The 19432-nt window shown below is 39.0% G+C and overlaps 1 protein-coding gene across 3 annotated transcripts in view; it reads right to left on the bottom strand.

Annotated features, from left to right (window-relative positions):
* The window catches only part of UTRN (utrophin), a 645934-nt gene that overhangs the window by 122034 nt on the left and 504468 nt on the right, over positions 1 to 19432 (bottom strand). For all 3 annotated transcript variants that reach the window (XM_006161924.3, XM_006161922.3, XM_006161923.3), the window contains one exon: positions 3937 to 4205. In XM_006161924.3, the coding sequence (XP_006161986.1) occupies positions 3937 to 4205 (269 nt within the window). The remainder of the gene's footprint in view (positions 1 to 3936; positions 4206 to 19432) is intronic.

The raw sequence follows: 19432 nt of genomic DNA, 5'->3' as shown, positions 1-19432 counted from the left end.
TTTTTTCAAGCTTGTCATTTAAGTAGAGATTTGAACAAAAGAATTTAGATATAGAGGTGAATGATTTCTTAAATTGAATGAGATTAACAACTCTTCAACTTTTGGGACTTTAATAACTCCAGAAACAATTCTTGTATTTCCCCCAACACTATACATCCTATAAGCAGTTTCAAAAAGTTTGTTAAAAAAATGGAATTAAACTTTAAGTTTATTTTGGTAAACAAAAAAAAGAACAATTAAAACCCAAGTACAGCCTTTTTACATACTACACATTCCTATGAGCTTCATGATCTTTTTGAAGACCCCCCTATTATAAATTGAAACTTCCAATTCAAATGGTAAATTCCTACTCTAACCAAGAGGTATTTCTGCATTCCAATAGACATACTTTTTATAAACCACTGACTTAAAGATTTCATGTTTAAAGCCATCTATTGGCTCAGCCTGGTGATACAGCAGGTCACAAAATGAACTGCAGTGCAGAAAACCACATGGTCAACTCTGGATTCGGCACTCTGCGTTGACCTGACAGCACACCTGGTATGTGTGCACAAGCCCAAGGTCCTAACCAACTGGAAGGCTGGGAAAGAAGGATGATAGCATGGAAAGACCCTATTGAGGGTGCTCTTTGCAGTCTCAGTCTTTCTCATGTATGTACATGCATTTTCATGAAGAAAATACATTTTAAAAATAAAGTTTAAAAAGCTCACCTGTTAAAATGCAAGAAACGTGCAACTTCCAAAGAAGCTATGCTAAAGGTTTTGTTTTCTGTGGTTTATTTCAAATTCAGATTTGTCCATGGAAATGTTTTTAGTACACTAGAGTTATAGGAATTACCCTAATTACCCTACGGTTATAGGAGTTACCCTACTTAATAAAATAGGGTAGCTGGAAACAACAAATTTTAGACTAAAAGAGAATAGACATTGATACTCTTTTAGAAAAAAAAGCATTAACTTAATATTTAGGCTCAACTTCTGTGGTGCAGCAGTAACCCTAGTGCTCTGTAGTGCAGGAAGCCAGAGTATCCATGGATGAGATCCTGGATCAACCGGAAAAGTACACACAGCACTTGCAGAGGCACCCAGGATTCTGAGGAGCAGTATGAGTGAGGAAAGGAGATCGTGGTGTGATGAGACCCTATTGAAGATACCTTCTCCCTATCTTTCTCTCTCTTCCCCACCCCCCCCACCTCTTATGTACATATGCTTTCTATCCTAAGAAGAAAGGGAAAATTTTTAACATTTAACTTTTTGAGTTTTAAATTCAAATAGTTGATCAAAACTGTCTAAAGGGTCTTCATAATGAAAGAGAAGACCAAAAGTTATTCCTAGCTGGATGGCCTTGAATGATAACCTTCCTTTTCAGCATTTATAAAATTGGACTGTCTTGCTGGGTTGGTATGAGATTAAAAAAGATGTAAACTGGTTAAGAACAGTTTGGTAGGGGGCAGCAGGTGTCAGGTGTTTAGAGCACTGGACTCCTAGATGGCCACGGTAGTTTGAGTCCTGGACCTGCCAGCTTGCTTTCTCACTTTCTCTCTCTCTTTTGGTCAGCACAATTGCTCTATAGCAAAATTTAAAAAAATAGTAATAACAAAAAAAGTAAAAATTAAATAAATAATTATTTTGAAAAAGAACAGTTTGGTATATAGCCTCAGTAAATGCTAGCTATTATTATTCCTGTATCTATACACATACCTATTTTTAAGTATGAAATTTGCTTAAGTATTCCATCCTTGATCGTCCTTGTCTTTCTTATTTAGCTACTTGCATACAAAAGGGGAATGTTAGACCATGTCCATGTACAAAAGCTGAATATATATATTTTTTGAGAGGTTTTTGCTACAGGGCGCGTGCGTTCACCAGACAGACAGAGAGAGCCAGAAAGTGAGAAATCACCCCCCAGAGGGGATGGCCATGCCACAATCCCTTCTCCTCCATTTTCCTCTGGGATCTTGGACACGCATGCACACGCGCCCGGCGTGAGTTTAAGCCACTGGGTCTGGGACTCAAACCATGGTCGGATATGTGGGAGTCCAGCGACATAGCCATTACGCTAACTGCTGGCCCCAAAGCTGTATATTTTTTGTAACAAAAATGAATTCATGACATATATTGCTAGTTTAACATCTTATCATTTTTCAATGACTAATGCTATTATATGATCATAACTATATAGTACTGCAAATACTACTGCTGCATTCTAAATCTGTAATTTGTGTCTCTTATCACCTAAATGTCATTAACTTTTTTCATTAACTGCAGAAGTTTTAGGACATAGGAACCATAGGAGGTCTAGATCACAGGTCTAAAGTCCTTAACTTTGAGCATTTCCTGAATATGGACATAATTTATAGTTAAATTAACCCTTCATTAATGTGCTCAGACAGGGTTGGTTCATTAGTGCAATGGTGACACACTACTGAAGAGATGCCACATCCAGGGATAGCCCTGTAGCCTAATCGTTAAGGGAGTTGGATCACTCACAGCCAATCATGTGGTTTGAGCTTCAAACTCACAGGTTGAAGAATACACTGGATACACGTCCACAGGACACTATAGGACATGCCCCAAATCCCAACTGGATGGAGGAAATGAGAAGGGTTTGCAGCATGACCATGCACCACAGAAGGGTGTTTTCTAACTTCCCTTCTTTCTCTGTCTCTTTTTCTCTCTTTCTGATGAACAAACACACCCTCTGGCAGGAAAAAAGAAAGCCACATCCCACATGATGACCACTACAGGGTTCAAATTCTTGGCCCTATAGGCCTGAAACATGGTGGGCATGAATCAGTGCCCAAGATCTAACAGTCTAGAAGACTGGAGGGAGTGGATTGTGGCATGACCAGACCCTTCTCTCTTTGTCTCTCTCTCTCTTTCTCTCTCTCTGTCATGTGTGCTCACATGCTCTATCATGAATAAAGGTAAAAAGCACACGCAGGCAATGAGATAGCATTTAGAGATGAGAATTCCTAGTGAGACAGCACGTGGTGGCACAAGGGTAGGGCACTACTGCACAATACTACAGGCATCTCCTAATCTACTTGCAGGTCCAGGTTTAGATCTCAGGCTGACCTCAGCACACCAGGCACACCCATGAACCTGGCCGGCTGGAAAGCCAAGGTCCCTGTTTCTCTCTCTTTCACATTAAAATAAATAACATCATTTTAAAAGTATAGTTTTGATTAAACCTCTAAATCCAACTATGGATTTATAAGAGATAGAAAATAAGAGGAATCTGTAGGCTATACCACATGGATATGATTGTTCAAAACTATTCCATTTCTTCAACATATATTGCAAGGGAAATAAAAAAGGAATGAAGAGAAAAAGCTGGAGATTAAAAGGGACTGTAAAAATGTATTTTAAGGGAACCAGCAGTTAGCGTAATGGCTATGTCGCTGAACTCCCACGTAGTTGACCGTGGTTCGCGTCCCGGACCCGGTGGCTTAAAACTCACGCTGGGCACATGTGCGTTCGTGCCCAAGATCCCAAGAGGAGAATGGAGGAGAAGGGATTGCAGCATGACCATCCCCCCTGGGGGGTGATTTCTCGCCTTCTGTCTCTATGTCTCTCTCTGTCTGTCTGGCGAGTGCATGCACCCTATAGTGGAAAAAAATATATATTTTAAAAAACAGGTAAATCTAGTTCATACTGTTTAGGTATACACTGTCATGTGAAAAAATGCCCCCATAAAAGAATAAATTATTATAAAAGTCACATTCACGGCTATTTCTGGGAAGGTAGGGGATCCTGATGGTAAGAGACATACGGAAAGCATGTGCCACAACTTCTGACTCTGGTGGGGGTTGCAACGGTGTTGGCTTTATAACAATCCGTTACAAAAATGTATATATGTGGTTTTCTTTTATTTGTGTTATATTTATCAGTAAAACATTTCCTAAAGTCCTGTATCAAAAGCAAGAAGGCTGACCGTGGTTTTTTCAATGTGATCCTGGAGCGAGTCGATGAGTAAGTCTCCCACGGGCTTCCAGCCGTTCCGCACAGCCTCGGCCTCCTTCATGTCAGCGTCCAGGTCGTCCATAGCTCCCTGCAGGTCTCTGAGTTTCTCGAGGGCCTTGTCCACTTGCTTTTGCCAACTGGTAGTTACAGCATTTAGACTCTCCCACTTCTCTTTGACTTCAGAAGACTGTTTACGCATGGCTTTGGCAATCTTTTGGGCTTTCTCCTCTGGTGTTAATTCTGTGATTTAAAAAAAAAAAAAAGAAAAAGAAAAAGAAAAAGAAAAAGGAATATATGAGATGTCTGATGAGTTGTACATTTTTTACAGCCAAATGTGAATATCACCTTTCGAAGGGTTGCTTTTATGATATACAGAAAGAGTTACACTGGTAGGGTAAGAGAAATTTCTCCATAATTTTCTCTAATTCCTACTACACCTAAATATATCCTTGAAAAGAGAAGAAAATACTTGATCAGGTTAATAAATGGCCCAGAATTTAAAGTGACTTGAATTTTAAAATATTCTTAAGCCATTAAATATAATGAGATAACTTAAGAAATAAAAAAAAAAACTTTCTTGGACCAGCCAGTGGCATGGTGGTTATGGTAGCTGGGTGCCACATGGTGGACTGTGCAATTTGAGTCTTAGACCAGGGCTGTGAAAAACACACTGGGCACATGCATGTGTGCCCAAAATCCTGAGAGGAGAACAAGACAGGTTGCAGCCTGGCCATCCCCACAGAGAGGTGCTTTCTCACTTCCTCCCACACTCTCTGGTGAGTGTGCCGTGCCCTACAGTAAATTTTTTAAAATACCTTTTTCTTTACCATAATTTAGTTATGTGAAATCCATAGACAGCTTTTTATTTCATTGTCTCAAGAGAAATGAGAAGCATAATTAGTGGAGAACAGCTGTAAGTTATAAAGAAAAACTCTCGGAAAATAAGATTAATTTATTGTGTTCCTGAAAAAAAATAAATAACTGAAGACAAATAACATATCTTAGCTACTTCATCATCTCCAAGTCTGTCTGGCAGTTTATGTTTAATAAAGGGCATTTTCTGCAGCTCAGAAGTAGTGCATATGGACAAACATTTCAAAAGGAAGATAGCAAGATTTTAAGGACCATCCTAAGTAAGTAACAGAAGAGGGTTTCCAGAATGTCCTTCAGAGAGAAACAGCAAGCATAACAGAAGGCAAGGCTACAGGACAGGAGCAGGAAGAAAAATAATCCAGAAGAAAAGCAAAGGATAAAGACAAATCAAAGTTCAAAGCCAATGATCAGAAACATAGAGTTTGGGACACGATCACACCAGGGCAAAGGCATATGACAGACACAGAGGGCAGTCGGAGTAATGGTTTCCAGCACAGCTAAACATTCTGGGCCTCATCATCTTGTACACCTGAGATTCCTCCCTTCTTCTCTTGCTGATCTGAAGAGGTTGTCCTTATTGTCCATTGACAGCAGAGAGGCAGGTCAGAAACATACAATAGAGGGACCAACAGAGGGTGTAATGGTTTACATCGCTGGACTTCCACATACTCAACTGCAGTTCAAATCCTGGACTCGGCGGCTTAAAACTCAGGCCAGGTGCATGTGTGTGCATGCCCAAAATCAAGAGAGGAGACTGGAGGAGAAGGGATTGCAACATGGAAAAATGCCCTGGGGGTGTTTTCACTTTCTATCTCTCTGTCTCTCTCTGGTGAGCACACATGCCCTATAACAAAAAAAAAAAAAAAAAAACTTTCTCTCTAAAAAGAAATAAAGAAACACAGTACAGCTAAGCTGTCGATTAATTTAATTGAAGACATATATGCATGGGGCTAGCAGATGGTGTAATGGTTACATCGCTGGACTCTGAGGTTATCAACTGTGGTTCGAGTGTTAGACCTCGTGGCTTAAAACCTATGCCAGGAACAAGTGCTTATGTGCCCAAGATCCCAAGAGGAGAATGGAAGAGAAAGGATGGTGGTATGGCCATCCTTCCTGGGGGGTGATTTCTCACTTTCTGCCTCTCTATTTCTGTCTCTCCAGCAAGCACACATGCCCTATAGCAAAAATATCTCTTTAAAAAAAGAAAATGCATATTCATCCTTATGATAACATCCCATCTTTTTTTTTTTTTGATAATATCCCATCTTTTAGTATCAGTCACCTTAGTGACTTCTACTTTACCTCAAATCATTCTTGAAATGAACAGAAGTTAATGACACTTAATGGAGAGATGAGCTTCCTTGTAAGATGAATGAAGCCAGCTCTCCTAAACTATAGCTTTCATCCGCAACATAAATTTGCCTGCCTATTTTCATTTAAATGTCATTTAAAAGTCAAGTTTAAGGAGTCATCCGTTTTTCTAAATAAATTTCGAGAAAGTTCTAGACATGGATATTTAGACTTAAAAACAGCTCTATTGTAATAAATGTCTGGAAACCAAGTGTACGATAAAGAGTTTAGCAACTACAGAAGTGAGCTTTCCTACTTAAGTTATGTGAGGCTACAGAGAGATTTAATAATTGCTTAGCAACTGAATTGAGGAAAGGAATAGAAAACATATTGGATAGGCTAAGAGGCTAATGCAAGATAAATAAGGAAAATAAATGAACTAGAGAACTGGTTTTAAACAACAGCCAGGATAGAGAGTCAAGAAGCCTACAGAGAAGTCCTACAACACGCAATGTGTTGGGATTCCGGGGTCGCTGAGACAAAAACTTCCTGAACGTGACATAAGAAGTCAAACTATTTGAATCCTCATACCTTCAAACTGCCTATAAAACACACAATATTTATATTCTTTATTTTTATATACATATAAAATGCTATATGTAAGATAAAAAATCATTCTTAAACTCATGAAAGATAAAGCTGGTAACTTTTATGATGGCAACATATCTGTGTTTGTTAATAAGTCACTTGGGCTGTTTTAAAGATAGATCTTAAGCACTTGTGTTTCATTCACTATTGTGAGACAACTTAATTATGATGATTTTCCTTGGATAAAGTAAAAACTGTTTCTGAGTCAATCATTAAACAGCCGGGCAGGGAGGGAGATGCATGGCTTCTTTGTCATGTGACAAAACATCTTACACTAGCTGTGACTCCTTTGTCTTCACTTAATATAAAATCTTTTGATTGAGCAGACTTTTTGTAGTAGTTATTATATAATCTCTGCTCAACCAGCTACTCAGAAGAAAAGCTCTATGTTTAATTCACTATATGCTTGCCAGAAAGTAATCATATTAACTAGTGACTTTTTTTTTAAAGGTTTTTCCCTTAGGGTATGTGATTTTAAACAGAGACAGTGAGGGGGAAGGCAAATCACTTTAACCAGAGACAGTGAGGGGGAAGGCAAATCACTTCTCTATTCTCCTCCTGGGATTTTGGGCATGCAGGCACAGGCACCCACTGTGATTTTCAAGCTGCCAGGTCTGGTACTCAAACCACACTCAACCATGTGGGAGTCTAGTGCCTTAACCACTATACCAACTCCTGCCCCAATATTTTTGAGTGAGAACAAAAGTGCCTCTTACTGCAGCAACAACCTTAGTTTAATTCATACTTTAAGGCAAAAATAGAGCAAAGTACAAAATAAAAGAAAATCTTTCCAGAACATTGGTGAAACATAAGAAGCAGCAAGCAATAAATGAAATATCATGTTATAATGACTTGTTAAAAAATAGAAAATAAATTAAAACATCAAAAAGGCAGGAAAAAATGAAATATATGGGGACCAGCAGTTGGCATAATGGCTATGTTGCTGGACTCCCATGTAGTCAACCGTGGTTCAAGTCCTAGACCTGGTGGCTTAAACTTATTCCAGGCATGTGTGCGTGCGTGCCCAAGATCACGAGAGGAGAATGGAGGAGAAGGGATTGTGGTGTGGCCATGCCCCCTGGGAGGTGATTTCTTGCTTTCTGTCTCTCTGTCTCTGTCTTTCTGGCTGGCGCATGCACCCTTTAGCAAAAACCTCTCCAAAAATAAATAAATTAATATTTATTATTTGCATATTTTAAATATGAAATGATTGCATATTTTAGATCCTCTCATTTAAAAATCAAAAGACAAACACTGCCTCAAATTGTCTGCATAACTACTTGGTGGTAAACTCTAAAAATCTCATGCTAAAGTCCTCTTGGTATGAACCGATGGCATAGTGTTCATGTCACTGGATTCCCACATAGTCGACTGCAGTTCAAGTCTCAGACCAGGTGGCTTAAACTCACACTGGGTGTGTGGGCATGCATGTCCAAGATCCTGAGAGAAGAATGGCGGAGAAGGAACTGCAGCGTGGCCATTTCCATCCCCTGTGGAGGAGGGGAGATTTCTCACTTTCTGTCTCTCTCTCTCTCTGTCTCTGTCTCTCTGGTGAGCACACATGCCCTATAGCAAAAATTTCTCTCCCTAAAAAAAAAAAAAAGTGAACCCTTTTGAGCAGAACTTCTGAACTCTGGTGTCATATTAGGAACAACCCTGAAAGATCAGCAGATGGCATAATGGTTAAGTCGTTGGATTCCCACGTGGTCAACCACAGTTCTAGTCCCAGACCTGGAGTCTTAAACTCATGCTGGGTGCAAGTGTATGCATGCCCAAGATCCCTAGAGGAAATTGGAGGAGAAGGGATTCTAGTGTGGCCCTCCCCCCTGGGAGGTGATTTCTTACTTTCTGTCTCTCTCTGTCTCTCCAGCCCATGCAGTGCCCTATAACAAAAATCTCTCAAAAAAAAAAAGGAAAAAAGAAAAGAAAAGAAAAGAAAGAAAGAAGAAAAGAAAAGAAAAGAAAAGAAAAGAAAAGAAAAGAAAAGAAAAGAAAAGAAAAAGGAAAAGAAACATCCCTGAGAGTGAGTGAGTTACTTAGGTTGTTTTTAAGTCTGATACCCAGAAGCCTTACCTTATCCTAAAAGATACTGATTTATTAATAGCTGGTCAAGATCTAGGATGGATATATAATAGGACTTCAAAAAGTTCATGAAAAATAGTGTCAAAGTATCAGTTTATTTTAATACAGAAAAAAAAATGAAACCCACATATAGTTTTCCAAGCATATGCATTTTCCATGAACTTTTAGAAGACACCCCTCTTGCGCATTTTCCATGAACTTTTGGAAGACACCCCTCATACCTCTGCCCCCTGAATTTCAAAGCTTCTCTGATGTTTCCAGTGAGCCATCTGTCTGAAACTCCAGGAGCCTCACGGCAGATACATCAATGTCAGTGGTCCATGCAGCTGAAGCTCAAAGGGTGCTTCCACTCCAGTGTATTGGTGTGCCAACCCCTTGGGAAGCACAGCCACCAAATATTGGAGGCCAGAGCAAATGAAGCTCAGAGATAAGAGGGAAATCTAATTTGCATTTGAAAGGCTAGCGAGGCTGTTCCTGGAGACAGAAAAAACAGCGGGGCAAATCCAAATAAATTTACTGACAATTCTGAAACCAGAAGAGCTTTCTCATATCATTCTCCTACTCTGAAATGTGTGTGTGCGAGTGTACATAGATGTTCTGATACTCTCCATTCTCCCTTGAAGAGTACCCAGAATAGAGTCCAAACTTTGAATATGGAATTATAGTTAATTTGATCACATCTATTATTTATTTATTTGTATTGTAAATTTACTATATATTGTGTATCATAACTTACAAATACTGGTTTGATCACAGAAACTAATCATCTCAAAATAATAAAAAAAACTTACAAATACTGTTATATTTATTTTATACTTTATCATTTTACATGGCAATTCCTTTACTAATACAAAGATCTTCAAAGAAGAACAGATAACTAGAAAGAAGAGAGGAGAAAAGAAAGATTAATCCTGAGGTTTTCTCTCTTGTCCAATCAATTACCTCCAGTTCTTGCACTATGCAAATGAACTGCACAGCATTTATGCCATGCTCTCCTTTATACCGAAGAAATCAAGCGACCTCATGGTCTACTGGAATACCGGTGCAAAAACAAACCTGGGTTAGGAGCAGAGACAGATTTAGAATCAGCCCTGCTCCTATCCCATCCCTTGCTTCTAAGCAAGCTGCTTAGCCCTGTTTTATCAAGTGGGAACCCTATTTCCTCTTGCTAGGAAAATATTTCATTGCAAAAATCTATTTCACCTCAATTCAAATATGCCAGAAAGGCAGAACCTTTATATATGTCAAAGAAATCTTAACAGTATAGAAAAAAGACTTCCTTTTGTGTGCTTATAAATTTTTTTTTAATTTTTAAAAAATGAAAAGTATGTTTCTTTCATAAAACAAAGACAGGGATTTATTAGAGTCAGCCTAATGTTCTTAATCAAGATTTCTCATATTTATTGTGTTTTCTCTCAGTTATGGTGCTGACACATAGCCTTGGTTGTGACTTTTTATGCTTACACTCTAAAGCCTTACATCAGGGATTTCTTTTTCCATCTTGGTTTTACAGTACCTCCTACCCCATTTCTTTCTCTGTTTTTTTCTTTCATTTCATGACCAAAGATTTTTCTAGTTAAAATACTGGGAGATGTATTCTTCTCAAATATTCTGTCGAAATGATTAAGATCAAGTTAATCTCTCCGAAATACTCAGTGTTTAAAAGGACCTTGTACATTTCATCTGTAGGGTGACTGATGACAACAATTCATTATGAACCAGATTACAAATACCTCACCAAGTGCCATGCACTGATTAGTTTCTAATCACGTTCATCTAATAAATTATAAGGCTGACAATAATAAGAGACTACTCAGAGGGGATTAACCTGCTAATATGTATCCTAAATCTGTCGATGGGAATATGATAAAGACACAGACCCATCCATGCTGTGAAGGGACTTCTCCAATCCTTCAAAACAAAACTAAACGAAACAAAAAGACAAAGAATAGAAACTCATTTAGAGCAAATTGAGAATTCCAAAGTCAAGAGAACTAAAATATCTTTCACAAATACCAAAATGCAAGATATTAAGAGTGGGGAGAGGGGGGACCAGCACGTGCATAAAGATTATATTGCTGGACTCCCATGGAGTCAACTAGGTTCCAGTCCCAGACCTGGTGGCTTAAAACTCACACTGGGGCATGTGTGTGCATGCTCAAAATCCTAAGAGGAGGCTAGAGAAGGAAGAATTGTGGCATTGCCATCCCCCTGGGGGGTGATTTCTCGCTTTCTGTTTCTCTGTCTCTGTCTCTTCAGCAAGCATATGTACTCTATAGCAAAAATCTCTCAAAAACAAACAAACGAAAAAGTTGGAAGGGAAGGCTAGCAGGTAGCATGGTGGTTAGGGTGCTAGATCCCATATGGTCAACTCTGCAGTTCAAGTCCCAGATCTGGTGTTCTGGAAAGCTTACCAGGAGTGTGTGTGTATATGCCCAAAATCCCAAGAGGAGAATGGATGATAATGGTCATTACCCTGGGAAAGTGATTTTTTTCACTTCCCTTCTCTCTCGGTCTGTCTCTCTGGCAAGTGCACACATCCTGTAACAAAAACTAGAAAAAAAAAAAAGTTGCAACGGGGGGTGGGGGATGAAGAGGATATAGAAATATAGAAACAGAGACCACAATGTAAAGGTAGAACACTAGCATCTAAATATGAATGCTAGAAAGCAGGAGACAGGTCTCTGGAGGCAGAGGCAGGTGGCACAAAGAACAGAGGAGAAGTTAGGAATAGAAATTTCAGGAGAGCAAGGATATCTATTTCTTTCACTGTTGCTTCCCAGTATGCATCTGGAACACCACCCGGCACATGGTATACACACAGCAAGTACTTGTTAAATGAATGATCTGTGCAATATCTTCAATTAAAAAAAAAATTCTCCCTTTCTCTTTCAAGAACCAAAAGATAGGAGTCCTAGATTAAAAGCATCTTTTTCTTGCCACACTATTGCCATCTCTCCCTCAGCTGCTTCCTGGCCAAACATGGTAGCTAATGCCAAGAAATCCAGAACTTTCTACCCAAGCTTAACCATTCTTATCAAAGAAGCCACTTAAAATCTTTTCTTTTTTTTTTTCTTTTTTTTTCTTTTTTTTAGTTTTTTGTCATAAAGTACATGTACTAGTCACAGACAGAGAGAGAGAAAGTGAGAAATCATCCCCAGGGGACATGCCCACACCACAATCCCTTCTCCTCTTAGGATTTTGGCACACATGCACATGTCCCTGGTGTGATTTTCAAGCCACAGAGTCTGGGATTTGAACTGTGGTCGGCCATGTGGGAATCCAGTGCCTTAACTGCCATGCCATCTGTTGGCCTGCTACTTATATCTTAAAATAAGTGATGTTTAGTTGAAGAGAAAAATGTATGCCTTTGCTATTATTACTCTTCTTAAAAAAAAAAAAAAGCAAAGATTCTAAGTCACTCCTGGAAAATCCCAGCTTCCTATTAAAAACCAACAATAATAAAAACTATGCATATTTCCACATTAAGAGAAAGGAAGGTCTTATCCTTTATGTTTAAGTCAGGGAGTAATGTTTCAGATGCTGATTACAAGAAAATGCACACATGTACACTACTGCCATCTTTATCGCGAGGCCAACGTGATCAATGCACGGCTATAACACTGATTAGAGAATGTAACAGATGGTGAACAATTCATTTTAAATTGTGTTGTGTCCCTCAAACTAACCTTTATTATCATATAATTCTTCATCCAGAATGCTGATTTGCTTATTTAAATGAGATTTCATTACTAAGATATTCATTAGCATGAAAAAAGGTTTAGGTACTTTCTACTCAGCTGACATATTTCGGTAGAAGTTGAAGACTAGATTCATTACGTCCATGTAGATACTACAGAACTTTGATTTGGAAAGAATCATATTATTGCTCTACAGCTAAGAATGCTGAAAATGCAAGTAACATTATATTTTTCTTTGCTTTTCCATGCATTTCAACTTCACTAATTTAATTTGGACTTGAGAAGCTAATTAGATAATTGTTGTGGTCTACAGGCTTGAAAGCAATTACTTATACTTCAAGTTTCATATGAAAATTAAAAAGACCAAGTCTAATATTGCCTAAGTACCTTTTCCATCAGTGTTAGGAAATCAGTGAACTGGTATGTTATTCTATTAAACAGAATATTTCAATAAAGAAAAATGAAGAAGAGAGAGGAAGAATAAAGAGATTTAATTATTGTGTGAATGATTTAAGAGTGTAAAACTATAGAAAATAAAATCCTATTTCTGTTGAGTATCAAGAAACACTGATGATTGTTGTGGTGGTAAGATTGTGCACTAAGGTGGTTAAGGGCATCCAGCTTGCTGACTAAGCCTTGGTCTGTATTTCCGTTCTAGATCACTTTAGCATGCTTCTCAAACTCTCAGTTTCCTCGTCTGTCAAATAGATAGTACCACTACTGACACTTCAAAGAGATAGATGAGAATTAAATGAAGCAAACACAGAAGGGACTTGGTACAGCACCCAGTGTATTGTCAGCATCTGTTAAACATTGGCTTCTTGGGAACATCCCTATTTACTAACGTTTTTCATCTCCCCTTCCTTTATGACAATGGATTCTTCCCCATTTGGCACTATATTTATTAAAGGAGTCTGCCAAGCCCAGCCGCTCCTGAGGCCCATTTACTCAAGTTCAGCCACTCGGAGCCCTCTGCTGAAATGTTCTGGGTCTAGTGAAGGGTTATCTGTCCCCAGTATGAGACTGTGAGATACAAGGTCACAGAAAAGCTAAGAAAGTGAAACCTGTAAAGAAAGGCAGAGAGAAAGGCAAGAAGGCTCCTGGGTAGCTTTCCAGCCCCTCTGGCCAGCTGTGTCCCTGCCCTAACTGAGGCTTGGTAATGAGGCCCATGCCTAGGGAAGCCTGTGTCTGTCATTTACAATGAATGGGGTACCAATTAATAAAGCTGTTATTGTCAATACAAAAAAGCCCTGGGGTGGGGGAGGAGGGTGTGGAAATACCCTTTACTAGCCTAATTACTTGTATTAGGTATTGTGTATTTTGGTCTCACTTATTAGAGAAAAGAAAATAACATTGCAACTCTAAGTTATGCCGAGAATTAGACTGAAAGTGACATCTATTAAATTGTATGATAATTTCACATCCTCACTCATTTAAGGTAATAAAATTTCATTTGCATAACTTTGCTAATACTGGCATAAAATGGACTGAAAATGTCATTTATTACTTCTTTGTTATATCATAAAAATAAGAGATTTCACATCAGAGAGAAATACTCTTAATTCTTGACTTTCTAAAATATTATGAAACATTTAATAATTAAAAGGAAACAATATATTCTGAGTTAAATATTAAATACTGTAAAACAGACATGGCCAGCTGTCAAAGAACCAAAAAGTTTTCCTTTTTAATCCAAAAGATGATTATTATTTATCATTAGTCACAGATACATTCATATGCAACTATATAAAACTGTATGCATATGCACATATATACAATACACCCTACACGCAACTGTATGTGCATGAACACACTAAATTGCTTAAAGCAGTGGCCGGGTTTTTTGCTTATTTGTTTCTATTAATGAACTATCACTTAAATGAAGCAAACTTGACTGTATGAGTCTGAAACAGAAATGTTGTTCAGACAGCCTGTAAATAATAGTTACAGTAATAGTAATGCTCTGCCTAGAACAATTGTTAAAGATTCACTGAGAAATATAAACAAAATATTGCGAATCTTTTGTTGTTGTTGTTGTTGTTGTTTAAGATTTTTGCCATAGGGCATGCACCCTCACCAGAGAGAAGAGAGACAGAGAGAGACAGTGAAAGGGAATGTAGGAAATCAGCCCCCAGATAGGAGGGAAGCTCACTGGTGGGGCTACGAGCTGAGTGTATCACGTCACTCCACCCCATGTCCCCTGGGAAGGTCTGAGACTAGGGCCAGCAGTGGTCCTAACAGGGTCCTCCCTGAGTGCAGGGAGGTGAGTTCCCAGACAATGGGGTTCCATGCGAGGCAGACTGGGCAGGAGAAATCAGCCCCCAGAAGGGATGGCCACACTGCAATCCTTTCATCTCTTATTTTCTTTCTGGGATTTTTGAGCATGCACACACACATGCCAGGTGTGATTTTTCATGCTTCCAGGTCTGAGACTAGAACAATGGTCAGCCATGTGGTTAGTGCTTTAACCACTACTCCACCCACTGGCCCCAATGCTATTCTTTTTTCTTTTTTTTTTTTTTTTATCTTAGAAGACCAAAGTCAGAGGATAAGAATTTTTCTTGGGACCAGCAGAAGGTGTAGTGGTGACATTGCTGGACTCTCATGTAGTCAACTGTGGTTTGAATCCTGGACTCAGTGGCTTAAAACTCATGCTGGAATGTGTGTGTGCATGCCCAAGATCCCAAGAAGAGAATTAAGAAGGGACTGCAACGTGGCCATCCCCTTTGGGGGTGATTTTTTTGTCTCAGTGTCTCAGTCTCTTCAGTGAGCACACATGCCCTATAGCAAAAATCTCTCACAAAAAATAATAATAACACCAAATTGGGAATCTTTTAAATGCCTTGAAGGGTGAAATAGCCTGTCAAATAATGAGCAATTTTATTGAGTGATTAACACCATATAAAGGGCTGGGGCCGACCATATACATGCCTGCCTGCCTACCTCTGTGTGGTGTGGAGAGAGGGATCCAGAAGTCTCTAAATCCCCTGAGCTAATGTGACTTTTAGCCAGAACTAGAGGCAATGGCCAGTGAGAAGGCACACCTATGACGTTTGGGGTAGGAGCGGGCTGAAGCCAACAGCTGCAGTCTAGACCCACCGATGCCTTGAACTACTTGTAGCACTGCATTTTCCCCAGGAATTCAGTCCTAGAATTGCAAACAGCATGGGATATTGGAGCCCAGAAGAGAAGCCAAGATGCATGTGTGCAAAATGTTGAGACCAACAGTCACAAAGGTGTGAGGTCGTCAGAGGCTGGATGACCTCTCCACCAGGAGAAGAGAACATAAAATTGAAAGGATGAGCCCCGCACCAGCCAAATTCAGGGATGAGGGAAGGTTGCTGACACAGGAGCTCAAAGCCCTGTTCCTGTTCTACCTTCCATAAACTGATGATCTTGTTCAGATACATAGGGTATTTTTAACCTTTGTAATTGTATTGTTTTAAAAAATCATAGCGTATGATCTGCCCAACTCATGGGATAAATAGGAGAATAAATATGAAAGTGATTTGGAAAGTACAAAGAACAATACAAATGATGATGAGATTTGTTATTCTTTTGTTCTATTTTTTTAGCAGATACAAGCTAGTGATTAACAATAAACGAAAAACAATTCAACTGCAATAAAAGGAAAATTAAGTATTGACATGCTGATTAAATCAAATGAACCATCTCCACATTGCTGAAACAAGGTAAAGGAACTATTGGCAAAACTGCAAACTTTGTAAAATTTCTCTAATTCTTCAGATAATTTTAGTTTAGTTAAAATTATGTTTACTCAATAACCATTTATAAACAATATGAGTTATTTTGAGTTGCTGAGTTTTCTAAGCAATTTTATTCATTTAGCCCTATTTTCTTTCTTTTTTTTGTTTATTTTGGAAGAAAATTTGCTAAAATATAGTATAAATGCTTATGCTTCCTTTTAATTGATTAAATGATGACATTCTGTCATCAAAAATATAGAAACCATAATTCATAGCTTTAGTTTTTCTTCTACCCTAAAAATCCCCAGACTATTCTCATTAGTTTTATTCTAGAATTTGCACATATTCTTTTTATCATTTTCTTTCCCTTATTGCTGTCAGACAGACGACCAGAGCCAATTCTCACCCTCACCCTTGTTTTCTGTTTTGTCACTTCCATTTTGCTACTTATTAATAATTCACTGGACATCAAGTTCCATTGGTTACAACAGCATCTAAAGTACAAATTAATACCTGGAAAGAGAGGCTTTCCAAGCAACTAAGGATGGAGTCTGGGCTACCTTTCCCATGTAATGTCTATCTTATTTGCTCAGATCATTTTTCATACTCTTTCAGGTTTTCAGTAAATGTGAAGAGGGCTGAGCTTCACACACAGACTGCAGTAGCACAGCAAGACAGATGCCAGGCTGTTAGGGCAACCAAGGAAGAGAGAGGCATCCAGGAAGGCACGAAGGCTCAGCTGACGCAGGCAGGACAGGCAGGAGCTGGGCAGCAAAGGAAGAAAGTGTTGGAAATTAGGTAGAGGGGACCTGCAGGCAGAATCCAGGATGGGCAGGGGAAGCAAGCAAGGAAGCCCGCTTCCTGCAGAACATCGTGAGAAAGCTGGTGTCTGATGGACAACAGGACAGAGCAGAGAGAGAGAGGCATGAGATAGAGCCAGGCCAATAAACCAAGACTAGATCCCATGCAGGCTTCTGGGCCAGGTAAAGGAGCTCATATCCTACTCCAAAGGTTAGTGGCAGTTTTCTTATTTATTTGTTTTTTATTTATTTATGTTTAGATATTTGTGATAGGGAATGTGTGCTCACCAAAGAAAGACAGAGACAGAGACAGGGAAAGTAAAAGTGAAAAATCACCTCCCAAGGGTGATGGACATGCCACAGTCCCTTCTCCTCCATTCTCCTCTTGGGATTTCAGGCACATATGCACACACGCCTGGTGAGATTTTCAAGTCACTGGGCCCAGGACTTGAACTGTAGTCAGCCATGTGGAAATCCAGCATCTTAACTACTGCACCACCTGCAGGCCCCAAGCAGTTTTCAAACTCAGAGAGCAAATGCCAGGTCGTGCGTTAGATTTATCATTCTAGAATCTATGTTAAGAGAGAATTAACAATAAATACTAAGAAATACCAATTACAAAAGTATTGAAATAGGACTGGTAAAAGATGGTAAGGTCCTAATGTAGACCCATAGTATTAGTACTGGTTTTTCAATAGTTAAAAAGTACATGGGGACCAGCAGATGGCATAATGGTTATGTCACTAGACTCCCACATAGTAGACTGCAGTTCAAATCTTGGTAAGCGTACGTACCCTGTGGCAAAAATCTCTCTTTCTATATATAAAAAAAAGTACATGTAAGACTATAAGATAATGAATAATAGGGGAAAAATGAATAGGGGAGTTGGAAGGGAAAAAAAGCATTAGAAAGAAAAATTATCAAAGTATTTTCTAGAATAAGATGCTTAAAAGTTAAGAGAGGGCGCCATCATGGTATACCCCTATAGCACAGTACACACAGCATACTCAACAAGGTGTTTATTATACGGAACCAAAAACAAAACTCGATTCCTCCCTGCTCTAACCCCTCCAACACTGAGTACTTTATGATCACACAGGATACCCAATGTTCAAAGGTCCTGTTTCTAACAGCAGCTATATGTGTCATGACAAACAACAAAAGTCTAAAAGTTATTATGGATAATTTTCTTTCATTTACTTTTAATAGCAGATCAAATCAGCCATCATCACAGAAAATCATATCAAGAAAAGAGAGAATATGAACATTGTTACTCATAAAAACTAACAACTCTCTCCCCAACAAAAAACAAAAGTTAAATTGATACGACTTTTTTTTTCCTTTTCCCTCAACTGTAGTATTTGAAGATAGGGCCTAGAGACATCCTGAATAGGGGCCAACAGGTAGTGTGGTGATTAAGGCACTGAATTCCCAAATAATCAACCACAGTTTGAGTCCCAGATCTGGTGGATTGAAAATCATGCCATGTACGTGTATATGCATGCCCAAGGTCCCAGGAGAAGAAGGGACTACAGTGTAGCCACTTCCCCAGAGGAATGATTTCTCCCATTCTCTCTCACTATTTCTCTGTCTCTCTCTACTGAGCATACACACTCTATAGAAAGAAAGAAAGAAAGAAAGAATGAAAGAAAGGGCCTGAGAAGCTTTTAGTGATACAAACATTTTTTAAAATTTATTTATCTCCTTTGATAAGGAGAGAGAGAGAGAGAGAGGGATGGTCCCCCAAATGGAGTACTCAGGCTGTGATCCACCCTGGATTAAGGAAGGGCAGGCACAATCATGCCCCTTGCACAGGGAAGTCCAGGGGCATGAACCTGGGAACTTCCCCTGCGGGTTCAGCTGTGTAAGTGGTGCAACACCTCCTGGCCTTGCAGTGTGAAGTCATGATCTTCTGCCTGACTTTCCAGGTCCTCTGTGTTAAGTCAAACTACTTTGGCCTAATACAACGGCTCTATTTTCGCACTTTGATTTTTATGGATAAGCCAAAATTTTATGTTAGGTTGTTTTTTTGAGTTGGTTGTTAAGTTACAGCCAATCACAGCAGCTAGGCTTTCATCAATTACAGGCATCCCGCTTTTTAAACCGTGGTAATGCAGACAAACTTCAGAATGTTACCAATGATTTCTCTACCTTGCTCACTCACTTACGTTTTGTATACGACACTTTCCTTTTACTACACACCTCACTTTCCTGATCTGCCAGCTTAAAAGGCCGAGTTGACCACGAGGGTGGCCGGAGTTGTCCCTAAGTCCAGAGACTACTGCATGATTTAAATCGTGCTAAAATTTGCTCTATTAAAACTCTATTAAATTGGCTAGTTAATTTTTGTTTTAACATCTGTAACC

This window comes from Tupaia chinensis, unplaced genomic scaffold (assembly GCF_000334495.1).
Source record: "Tupaia chinensis unplaced genomic scaffold, TupChi_1.0 Scaffold139457_1, whole genome shotgun sequence".
Lineage (NCBI taxonomy): Eukaryota > Metazoa > Chordata > Mammalia > Scandentia > Tupaiidae > Tupaia > Tupaia belangeri.
Note: the sequence above shows the minus strand (reverse complement) of the source record. Positions and strands in the feature narration are given on the sequence as shown.